The sequence below is a fragment of the Ranitomeya imitator genome, chromosome 4 (genome assembly GCF_032444005.1).
Source record: "Ranitomeya imitator isolate aRanImi1 chromosome 4, aRanImi1.pri, whole genome shotgun sequence".
Lineage (NCBI taxonomy): Eukaryota > Metazoa > Chordata > Amphibia > Anura > Dendrobatidae > Ranitomeya > Ranitomeya imitator.
Window position 1 is genome coordinate 16,803,996 of NC_091285.1, and position 12,820 is coordinate 16,816,815.

At 48.6% G+C, this 12,820-nt stretch overlaps 1 protein-coding gene across 1 annotated transcript; it reads right to left on the reverse strand.

The window, feature by feature from the left end:
• Positions 1-3,861: 3,861 nt before the first annotated feature.
• LOC138675160 (E3 ubiquitin/ISG15 ligase TRIM25-like) lies at positions 3,862-5,424 on the reverse strand. The gene has a single exon (XM_069763169.1). The coding sequence runs from the start codon at positions 5,396-5,398 to the stop codon at positions 4,145-4,147; it is 1,254 nt and encodes a 417-aa protein (XP_069619270.1). The 5' UTR covers positions 5,399-5,424; the 3' UTR covers positions 3,862-4,144.
• Between the last annotated feature and the right edge of the window lie 7,396 nt (positions 5,425-12,820).

The following is a 12,820-nucleotide window of genomic DNA, read 5'->3' on the forward strand; positions in this document are numbered from 1 at the left end:
CTGAAAATGTAGGCCCCTTAAAAAATAGTGAGGAAAGAATGGTTGTAGATGACGAGGAAAAAGCTAACATATTAAACACCTTCTTCTCCACGGTATTCACGGTGGAAAATGAAATGCTAGGTGAAATCCCAAGAAACAATGAAAACCCTATATTAAGGGTCACCAATCTAACCCAAGAAGAGGTGCGAAACCGGCTAAATAAGATTAAAATAGATAAATCTCCGGGTCCGGATGGCATACACCCACGAGTACTAAGAGAACTAAGTAATGTAATAGATAAACCATTATTTCTTATTTTTAGTGACTCTATAGCGACAGGGTCTGTTCCGCAGGACTGGCGCATAGCAAATGTGGTGCCAATATTCAAAAAGGGCTCTAAAAGTGAACCTGGAAATTATAGGCCAGTAAGTCTAACCTCTATTGTTGGTAAAATATTTGAAGGGTTTCTGAGGGATGTTATTCTGGATTATCTCAATGAGAATAACTGTTTAACTCCATATCAGCATGGGTTTATGAGAAATCGCTCCTGTCAAACCAATCTAATCAGTTTTTATGAAGAGGTAAGCTATAGGCTGGACCACGGTGAGTCATTGGACGTGGTATATCTCGATTTTTCCAAAGCGTTTGATACCGTGCCGCACAAGAGGTTGGTACACAAAATGAGAATGCTTGGTCTGGGGGAAAATGTGTGTAAATGGGTTAGTAACTGGCTTAGTGATAGAAAGCAGAGGGTGGTTATAAATGGTATTGTCTCTAACTGGGTCGCTGTGACCAGTGGGGTACCGCAGGGGTCAGTATTGGGACCTGTTCTCTTCAACATATTCATTAATGATCTGGTAGAAGGTTTACACAGTAAAATATCGATATTTGCAGATGATACAAAACTATGTAAAGCAGTTAATACAAGAGAAGATAGTATTCTGCTACAGATGGATCTGGATAAGTTGGAAACTTGGGCTGAAAGGTGGCAGATGAGGTTTAACAATGATAAATGTAAGGTTATACACATGGGAAGAGGGAATCAATATCACCATTACACACTGAACGGGAAACCACTGGGTAAATCTGACAGGGAGAAGGACTTGGGGATCCTAGTTAATGATAAACTTACCTGGAGCAGCCAGTGCCAGGCAGCAGCTGCCAAGGCAAACAGGATCATGGGGTGCATTAAAAGAGGTCTGGATACACATGATGAGAGCATTATACTGCCTCTGTACAAATCCCTAGTTAGACCGCACATGGAGTACTGTGTCCAGTTTTGGGCACCGGTGCTCAGGAAGGATATAATGGAACTAGAGAGAGTACAAAGGAGGGCAACAAAATAAATAAAGGGGATGGGAGAACTACAATACCCAGATAGATTAGCGAAATTAGGATTATTTAGTCTAGAAAAAAGACGACTGAGGGGCGATCTAATAACCATGTATAAGTATATAAGGGGACAATACAAATATCTCGCTGAGGATCTGTTTATACCAAGGAAGGTGACGGGCACAAGGGGGCATTCTTTGCGTCTGGAGGAGAGAAGGTTTTTCCACCAACATAGAAGAGGATTCTTTACTGTTAGGGCAGTGAGAATCTGGAATTGCTTGCCTGAGGAGGTGGTGATGGCGAACTCAGTCGAGGGGTTCAAGAGAGGCCTGGATGTCTTCCTGGAGCAGAACAATATTGTATCATACAATTATTAGGTTCTGTAGAAGGACGTAGATCTGGGTATTTATTATAATTTTAATGTGTGTGCAGGATCTGTTTGCCTATAGGCTTTGTGGGGGCTTATACCTCATATAGGGGGCAATGTGAGGGTTCATGCTGTATATAGAGGGGCTATGTGAGGGGACTGTATGGGGCGTCCATTATGTACGGTAGCGCCCCCTGCTGGCGACTCGGGGTGGTGACTCCAATCACACCATTATGTACGGCAGAGTCCCCTGCTGGCGCCTCGTGTTGGCGACTCCAATCACACCATTATGTACGGCAGAGCCCCCTGCTGGCGCCTCGGGGTGGGGACTCCCATCACACCATTATATACAGCAGCGCCCCCTGCTGGAGCCTCGGGGTGGTGACTCCGATCACACCATTATGGACAGCAGCGCCCCCTGCTGGCACCTCGGGGTGGTGACTCCGATCACACCATTATGTACAGCAGCGCCCCCTGCTGGAGCCTCGGGGTGGTGACTCCGATCACACCATTATGGACAGCAGCGCCCCCTGCTGGCACCTCGGGGTGGTGACTCCGATCACACCATTATGTACGGCAGCGCCCCCTGCTGGAGCCTCAGGGTGGTGACTCCTATTACACCATTATGTACAGCAGTGCCCCCTGCTGGCGCCTCGGGGTGGTGACTCCTATCACACCATTATGTACAGCAGCGCCCCCTGCTGGAGCCTCGGGGTGGTGACTCCTATCACACTATTATGTACAGCAGCGCCCCCTGCTGGCGCCTCGGGGTTGTGACTCTGATCACACCATTATGTACAGCAGGGCCCCCTGCTGGCGCCTCGGGGTGGTAACTCCTATCACACCATTGTGTACAGCAGTGCCCCCTGCTGGCGCCTGGGGGTGGTGACTCCTATCACACCATTATGGACAGCAGCGCCCCCTGCTGGCGCCTCGGGGTGGTGACTCCGATCACACCATTATGTACGGCAGTGCCCCCTGCTGGCGCCTCGGGGTGGTGACTCCTATCACACCATTATGGACAGCAGCGCCCCCTGCTGGCGCCTCGGGGTGGTGACTCCGATCACACCATTATGTACGGCAGCGCCCTCTGATGGCCCCTCGGGGTGGTGACTCCGATCACACCATTATGTACAGCAGCGCTCCCTGCTGGCGCCTCGGGGTGGTGACTCCGATCACACCATTATGTACGGCAGCGCCCTCTGATGGCCCCTCGGGGTGGTGACTCCGATCACACCATTATGTACAGCAGCGCTCCCTGCTGGCGCCTCGGGGTGGTGACTCCGATCACACCATTATGTACAGCAGCGCCCTCTGATGGCCCCTCGGGGTGGTGACTCCGATCACACCATTATGTACAGCAGCGCTCCCTGCTGGCGCCTCGGGGTGGTGACTCCGATCACACCATTATGTACGGCAGCGCCCTCTGATGGCCCCTCGGGGTGGTGACTCCGATCACACCATTATGTACAGCAGCGCTCCCTGCTGGCGCCTCGGGGTGGTGACTCCGATCACACCATTATGTACGGCAGCGCCCTCTGATGGCCCCTCGGGGTGGTGACTCCGATCACACCATTATGTACAGCAGCGCTCCCTGCTGGCGCCTCGGGGTGGTGACTCCGATCACACCATTATGGACGGCAGTGCCCCCTGCTGGTGCCTCGGGGTGGTGACTCCGATCACACCATTATGTACAGCAGCGCCCCCTGCTGGAGCCTCGGGGTGGTGACTCCGATCACACCATTATGTATGGCAGCGCCCCCTGCTGGCACCTCGGGGTGGTGACTCCGATCACACCATTATGTACAGCAGCGCCCCCTCCTGGCACCTCGGGGTGGTGACTACGATCACACCATTATGTACAGCAGCGTCAGCATTGCTTTATTAATCCAGTAGTATAAAAGGCACGAAAAATGGTTGTACACAACAGCACAAAAACTGACTTGACGAAGGACCCTGAAGGTCTGAAACATGTTCCTTGCGAGCGCAGCGAATATTTCTTTTCTGCTTTTTTTATTTTTGTGCTGTTGTGTTCAACTATTTTATTTGTGCCTTTTATACTACCGGATCAATAAAGAAATTGGTTTAAGAAGATGTAAGTGCCGGCTATCATTTCGACTGCTGCTTGGAAAGACGTTTATAGTAAATTTACTTAAAAATTGCTGAAAATTAGAAACAAAAAATACAGCAAATTGCTTAACTTTTATTTATGATCAAATACAACACATCAGAAATTACATTCAATAGTGAATATTACCGGCATGGTCAATTACAGCTAGTGTGAATGTCCACGTACGATCTACAGTTGGACCCGGCATCAGGAGAGGTGAGGACCCGAACACCTGCTCTATATAAAGGAGGGCCCTGGTCTAGGGTCTACACTAATTTTAGGGATATGTTATTGAAATTATACAATTGGTCTATATAAATGGGCAGTATGGCAAAAAAACAAAGCAATTTATATTGCTATTTATGAACCCGAAAAAAATTACCATCTAGACTAGATTTTATAGCATAGTCCATAGGATTAAAGGCCATGTTTGGGCCTGGTGTTTTTTGCGCAATAGTAACCTTTTTAGGTTTGGCTTCAGTCACCTTCTCATTTTCGACAGCTGAAGCCAAAGACAATTTGTCTAACCTTATACTAAGATCCTTACTTCCCTTCACATAAAATTTTGACATGGATTCAGTCAAAATACTAAGTAATCCCATGTGTAACTTATTAGACATCACAGCCATATCCAGGTCATCTCCACCATGGAGCTGTTTATCATGTCCTCCTGTGTCACCATCACCTCCATCCTTCTTAGGATCACACAAGTCACCAATGTTAGGATCCTGCAAGACAGTCAGTGGATCCGTCATGTTACACAGCTCCTCAATGTGTCTCATCTTCCTGGACAGCTCGTCCTTCTTTATTTCCAGCTGATGGATCAGAGCAGACAGTGACAGTGACATCTTCTCTTCCTGACTGGAGATCTCACTCAGGACTCTCTTCTCCAGGTCATCAAGCCGTCTCCTGATGTCTGTACACAGGGCAGTCACTTTCCCCGCTTGTACAGCTGCTTTTTCTTGAGCTTTTCTCCTTTGCTCCTCCAGATTCTTGACTTGTTCCTCAGTCTTCTCTCTCTTTGTGGTCAATTTCTGGAGAACATTTCTGAGTTTCTCCTTCTTCTTCTCAGAGGCCTCATCCAGCGTTTCCACCCGATGTCCCCGATGTTCTCCGGCCAAACTGCAGGACACACAGATACAAGAATCGTCCTTAGTGCAGTAATATTCTAGGATCTTCTTATGGACAGAACATTTCCTTTTCTCCAGAGAAGTGCTGGGATCAGATAAGACGTGTTCTGCTGCCTTATTGTGAACTCTCAGGTGTTTATCACACAGAGAAGCCTCACACAGTAGACAGGACTTAACAGCAGGTAACGGAGAGTCCACACAGTAAGTGCAGCAGATCTTGGTGGCCTCCTTACTTGGTTCAACACGCAGAAAATTCTTCATGATCTTACACAGAGCCAAACATCTCATCAGTGCCGGCCGCTCCTGAAACTCTTCTCTGCAGTCAGGACAGGAATAAACTCCAGACCCGTCCTGTGTATCCAGCACACGATCAATACAGACCCGGCAGAAGTTGTGTCCACATCTCAGCATTACAGGATCTGTATAAGTGCTCAGACAGATGGAGCAGTCCAGCTCCTCTCTCAGATCAGCGGACGCCATGGCTGACAGAGGAAGAGAATCCAAACAGGAAGTCTTTTTTTTTTTTTGTGCCTCTGTGAAATGGGAGGTTGGGCGGAGGGAATACTTCCATTAGTCTCCACCCTTGCCAGCTGTGCTGCTACATTGAGAACTGTCCCATTTTTTCTTGGTTGACAAAGCAACTAAAACATCAGACTTACGGGGGCGGCCTTTTGACTAAGATCAAGTGTAGTATCTTCCGAAAAGGTGGCCTGCTCCTTGATACACAATACAAACTGGGTTGGTGCACTTGCCAGTATGCCAGGAGGCTGATACAGTCATTTGGTGGAAACCATGGCCCCCCAGGATCGAAGGTTACTAGACTGGGTAAGTGTGAAGGCTTATGGTGCAATGTGCCCCAGAAGTGGTCGCCCTGGTGGGAGTCTGAGCTTAATTGGAGTGAGATCCCAGATAAGTCTTGGACTCCGTAGCAGGCTGCACCATGCCTTTCATACTTTCTTGAGCACCTTATCTATTCCTGGCCTTTGGGTCAGGAAGGGGAATTTTTATAAACCCGGTCGAAGGTCCGGTCAGCTTTGGGCTGAGAAACCAACACGACACAGGGTTCCCAGCTCCACTAGGGTGAGAGTCTGGTTGGATGCTGGGAGCACGAAAAGGTCTCTACCCGGCCTTGGCTAGGGAGAGCATCGAAGATCCGTGACTCTTGTAGCGACCTTCTGGCTTGGAGGGAAGGGGATGATTTATTGGTGACCCTCACCCCTGTCCACATGAATCCTCGCCTTGTGCGCTGTTTTGGTGTGACTTCGGTCACATTTTTCAGCCTTGGATATTGCTTCAATAAAAAAATCAGACTTCAGGGGGCAGCGACCTGGTGTATGTGGAGAAGATTGCAGAGGATGAAAGCCAGAGCGGCCATTACAGTTAGGGCTTGTCACGATATTGTATGAAATATAATATGATGTTGTAGCTTTGTCCTTCAGCCCATGCTGGGGGCTAAAACCCCCCTTCTCTCTCTGGCTCTCTTTGTTTCTCTGTGTGCTTCGGAATGTATGGTAGAAGGGGGTTTTATTGGCCAGGCCATAAATTCCAGCCTCGAAGAAATTTACTCGCCCCCTCCCAACTGCACCAGCAGAAACTGGTATAGAAGCTTCCAGAATCCATGAGAGTCTTTGCTCTATTATTGTAAGATATTGGGCTAACGATTTAGGCTAGAAAAAGGAAAGTATCTACTCTTAACGTCCCTCGGCGGATCGGTCAACCGCTGTAAACACGAGCTTCTAACTCCATCAGGTAAAAAGTAGGGATTTCTCTGTAATTATGCATCACAAATAGGACATATTTGATCTCATTAGAATGCCAATGTTAATACGAGATGAATGCTGGGTTTGTTATGACTATGACATGTTCTGTAGCGGAGATACAGGCATTAGACAAACTTGTGTTAAATCTAGTAAGACTGAAGAGGTAGGACGGACTGGGTAAACCAACCCCTTTTAGTGATGTCACCAGGCTGAGCTATAAGTGTTATACCAGACCCCAGCAGGGAGTCTGTCTGCTGGAGCCTATGTGAGGCTGACTTGAAGAGCTGTTCCTAACCAGTGTCCTGATGCACTGGGACAGATGAAAACACCACTAGCCTGGTTGCCCCACATGATCTGAACACATGTAAGTGTTATTTCTCATTTAACCCCTGTTATTTTTATAATTACCATGTACATATTTTCAAACTCTCATATTGTAACACCATTATATAACTTTTTATAAACACTGCCTTCTTTAGGAGTAAAAATATATAAATTACTAGTTTTCTTTCTTCCTGCTCTAAAACGTACCCTATGTCTCCTGAAGGGAATTACGCTACTTTTTTGGGTTAGCTTCGGACCCGTTTAATCGAAGCTGGTGGCAGCATACATTTGTGCAGGCCTTTGGGTGTCGTTGTAGCAACTGCGGCGTTGATACTTATTGTTCCTGCCTGAGTTGGAGTAGTTTATCACGTCGCTGCAGCGTGCCCAATAGCCAGTACATAGCAGGCAGCCTTTCTGGAGACTAATTACCCCAGGTGCCTAAAGTCACCCCGACCCGTGACGTGGGGGTGACGGTCACGGTGTGAATCGTGACATATTGGTGGCAGCGGTGGGATATCTTAGAGCATTAGTGATTTGGTTTGAGCAATCATTCCTCTCATTAAAACTTGCAAAGTTCTTGCGAGGACTCTGCGCAAATAAGTTTGGAGAACAAACTCAGTGTTTATTAGTCCTGAGACAATTGTGTGTACTGGTAATTATTTCTTCCCTTTCTCTTCGTTTTTCTGTCCTATCTTTTATTTGGCAACCATGGTTGTGCTGGGAGAAACCTTTTATAAGAAGCAGTCCAAGGACACTCTTATGGCCTTGTGCATGTCACAGCAGATTGACTGTGCGGGCAAGACCAAGGCTCAAATGGTCACTGAACTGGTGCAATTTGAAGCAGACCAAGCCAGGCCACAGAGCCCAGAGGCCGCAGAAGCCAGCACAAGCGAACATGGTGCTGCAGCAGAGGTCCAACCATTGAATACGGGCCCGACTAGCAACTAGGGCGAATTGGACCCCACTTGCAGGCGGCCTTGAAAGAATTCCCCACTGACGACCATGAGAGACGTCGGCAGCTGATTCAGCAATACCGGCAGGAGGCCGAGGCCCGAGCCGAGCGGCAAGCGGAGTGGGAGTACCAGCTGCAGATGGCCCGACTGCAAATGCAGGGGTCGTCCCAGTCCAGCCGTGAGCCTAGCAGCGCTCAGACACCGAAGCCCCGGCCCGAGCACTTTCCTGTGATGGAAAAGGATGGGGACTTGGACACTTTTCTGCGGGCATTTGAGAAAGCCTGCAGACAGTACCGTCTGCCTGCAGATGAATGGGCACGATACCCGACCCCAGGGCTGAGAGGCAAAGCTCTGGAGGCGTTTGCTGCCCTCCCTCAAGAACAAGATGGCGACTATGAGGCCATCAAGCAGGCTCTGATAGCCAAGTACCAGCTTACACCTGAGGTTTACCGCAGAAAGTTCCGGAACCTCCAACGTGGCCCACACGACAGTTAGTGATGTGGCGCATGGACTGGGGACCCACTTTGACCAGTGGACCCAAGGTCTGTCAGTGACCACCTTTGCACAGCTGCGAGACCTGATCAAAGACCAGTTCTTACATCTTTGTAAGAACCACATCTTTGTGGCTGCTCACTATCCCCAGTCCCACACGCCCAGTGGCTCGGGGTGATCCTCGACTCTGCCCTCTCTTTCAAGCCACATATACAAGCCCTTGCCTCCTCCTGTCGTCTCAAACTCAAAAATATTTCCCGGATCCGTGCTTTCCTTGACCGCAACACTGCAAAAACGCTAGTGCATGCCCTTATCATCTCCCGCCTCGACTACTGCAACCTCCTACTCTCTGGACTCCCCTCTAGCACTCTGGCACCACTCCAATCCATCCTACACTCTGCTGCCCGACTAATCCACCTGTCCCCCCGCTATTCCCCAGCCTCTCCCCTGTGTCAAGCCCTTCACTGGCTTCCTATCGGCCAGAGACTTCAGTTCAAAACCCTCATACTGACATACAAAGCCATCCACAACCTGTCTCCTCCATACATCTGTGACATAGTCTCCCGGTACCTACCTACATGCAACCTCCGATCCTCTCAAGACCTCCTTCTCTACTCCCCTCTCATCTCTTCTTCCCATAACCGCATCCAAGACTTCTCCCGTGCTTCCCCCATACTCTGGAACTCTCTACCCCAACACATCAGACTCGCGACTACCATAGAAACCTTCAAAAAGAACCTGAAGACTCATCTCTTCCGACAAGCCTACAGCCTGCAGTGATCCTCAACCTACTGAACAGCCGCACATCCAGCTCTTCCCTCTCCTAGTGTATCCTCACCCACCCCCTGCAGACTGTGAGCCCTCGCGGGCAGGGTCCTCCTGTTATGGCTGGCAATCAGGCAACACAGCGTGCAGTAATCAGCGCACATACAGAGATCTGGCAATAACCAAAAACAATAGGACGAGCTCTGAGACGTGGAATCTCTGTAGACTGCAGTACCTGATCTATCCTCACACAACTATAAGCAGCAGTGGATTGCGCCTAACAACTACCTATGCAACTCGGCACTGCCTGAGGAGCTGACTAGCCTGAAGATAGAAATACAAGCCTGACTTACCTCAGAGAAATACCCCAAAGGAATAGGCAGCCCCCCACATATAATGACTGTTAGCAAGATGAAAAGACAAACGTAGGAATGAAATAGATTCAGCAAAGTGAGGCCCGATATTCTAGACAGAGCGAGGATAGCAAAGAGAACTATGCAGTCTACAAAAAACCCTAAAACGAAAACCACGCAAAGGGGCAAAAAGACCCACCGTGCCGAACTAACAGCACGGCGGTGCACCCCTCTGCTTCTCAGAGCTTCCAGCAAAAGATAATAGCAAGCTGGACAGAAAAAACAGAAAACAAACTAGAAGCACTTATCTAGCAGAGCAGCAGGCCCAAGGAAAGATGCAGTAGCTCAGATCCAACACTGGAACATTGACAAGGAGCAAGGAAGACAGACTCAGGTGGAGCTAAATAGCAAGGCAGCCAACGAGCTCACCAAAACACCTGAGGGAGGAAGCCCAGAGACTGCAATACCACTTGTGACCACAGAAGTGAACTCAGCCACAGAATTCACAACAGTTCCCCCCCCTTGAGGAGGGGTCACCGAACCCTCACCAGAACCCCCAGGCCGACCAGGATGAGCCACATGAAAGGCACGAACAAGATCTGGGGCATGGACATCAGAGGCAAAAACCCAGGAATTATCTTCCTGAGCATAACCCTTCCATTTGACCAGATACTGGAGTTTCCGTCTAGAGACACGAGAATCCAAAATCTTCTCCACAATATACTCCAATTCCCCCTCCACCAAAACAGGGCCAGGAGGCTCCACAGATGGAACCATAGGTGCCACGTATCTCCTCAACAACGACCTATGGAATACATTATGTATGGAAAAGGAGTCTGGGAGGGTCAGACGAAAAGACACCGGATTGAGAATCTCAGAAATCCTATACGGACCAATAAAACGAGGTTTAAATTTAGGAGAGGAAACCTTCATAGGAATATGACGAGAAGATAACCAAACCAAATCCCCAACACGAAGTCGGGGTCCCACACGGCGTCTGCGATTAGCGAAAAGCTGAGCCTTCTCCTGGGACAAGGTCAAATTGTCCACTACCTGAGTCCAGATCTGCTGCAACCTGTCCACCACAGAATCCACACCAGGACAGTCCGAAGACTCAACCTGTCCTGAAGAGAAACGAGGATGGAACCCAGAATTGCAGAAAAATGGAGAGACCAAGGTAGCCGAGCTGGCCCGATTATTAAGGGCGAACTCAGCCAACGGCAAAAATGACACCCAATCATCCTGGTCAGCGGAAACAAAACATCTCAGATATGTTTCCAAGGTCTGATTGGTTCGTTCGGTCTGGCCATTAGTCTGAGGATGGAAGGCCGAGGAGAAAGATAGGTCAATGCCCATCCTACCACAAAAGGCTCGCCAGAACCTCGAGACAAACTGGGAACCTCTGTCAGAAACAATATTCTCAGGAATGCCATGTAAACGAACCACATGCTGGAAGAACAAAGGCACCAAATCAGAGGAGGAAGGCAATTTAACCAAGGGCACCAGATGGACCATTTTAGAAAAGCGATCACAGACCACCCAAATGACCGACATTTTTTGAGAAACGGGAAGGTCAGAAATGAAATCCATCGAAATATGTGTCCAAGGCCTCTTCGGGACCGGCAAGGGCAAAAGCAACCCACTGGCACGTGAACAGCAGGGCTTAGCCCTAGCACAAATTCCACAGGACTGCACAAAAGCACGCACATCCCGTGACAGAGATGGCCACCAGAAGGATCTAGCAACCAACTCCCTGGTACCAAAGATTCCTGGATGACCGGCCAGCACCGAACAATGAAGTTCAGAGATAACTTTACTAGTCCACCTATCAGGGACGAACAGTTTCTCGGCCGGACAACGATCAGGTTTATTAGCCTGAAATTTCTGCAACACTCTCCGCAAATCAGGGGAGATGGCAGACACAATGACTCCTTCCTTGAGGATACTCGCCGGCTCAGATAACCCCGGAGAGTCGGGCACAAAACTCCTAGACAGAGCATCCGCCTTCACATTTTTAGAGCCCGGAAGGTATGAAATCACAAAATCAAAACGAGCAAAAAATAACGACCAACGGGCCTGTCTAGGATTCAAGCGCTTGGCAGACTCGAGATAAGTCAAGTTCTTATGATCAGTCAATACCACCACGCGATGCTTAGCACCCTCAAGCCAATGACGCCACTCCTCGAATGCCCACTTCATGGCCAGCAACTCTCGGTTGCCCACATCATAATTACGCTCAGCAGCAGAAAATTTCCTGGAAAAGAAAGCACATGGTTTGAACACTGAGCAACCAGAACCTCTCTGTGACAAAACCGCCCCTGCACCAATCTCAGAAGCATCAACCTCGACCTGGAACGGAAGAGAAACATCAGGTTGACACAACACAGGGGCACAGCAAAAACGACGCTTCAACTCCTGAAAAGCTTCCACGGCAGCAGAAGACCAATTAACCAAATCAGCACCCTTCTTGGTCAAATCGGTCAATGGTCTGGCAATGCTAGAAAAATTACAGATGAAGCGACGATAAAAATTAGCAAAGCCCAGGAATTTCTGCAGACTTTTTAGAGATGTCGGCTGAGTCCAATCCTGGATGGCCTGAACCTTAACCGGATCCATCTCGATAGTAGAAGGGGAAAAGATGAACCCCAAAAATGAAACTTTCTGCACACCGAAGAGACACTTTGATCCCTTCACGAACAAGGAATTAGCACGCAGTACCTGGAAAACCATTCTGACTTGCTTCACATGAGACTCCCAATCATCTGAGAAGATCAAAATGTCATCCAAGTAAACAATCAAGAATTTATCCAGATACTCACGGAAAATGTCATGCATAAAAGACTGAAAAACAGATGGAGCATTGGCAAGTCCGAACGGCATCACCAGATACTCAAAATGACCCTCGGGCGTATTAAATGCCGTTTTCCATTCATCTCCCTGCCTGATTCTCACCAGATTATACGCACCACGAAGATCAATCTTAGTAAACCAACTAGCCCCCTTAATCCGAGCAAACAAGTCAGAAATCAATGGCAAGGGATACTGAAACTTAACAGTGATCTTATTAAGAAGGCGGTAATCAATACACGGTCTTAGCGAACCATCCTTCTTGGCTACAAAAAAGAACCCTGCTCCCAATCGTGACGACGATGGGCGAATATGTCCCTTCTCCAGGGACTCCTTCACATAACTGCGCATAGCGGTGTGTTCAGGTACGGACAAATTAAATAAACGACCCTTAGGGAATTTACTACC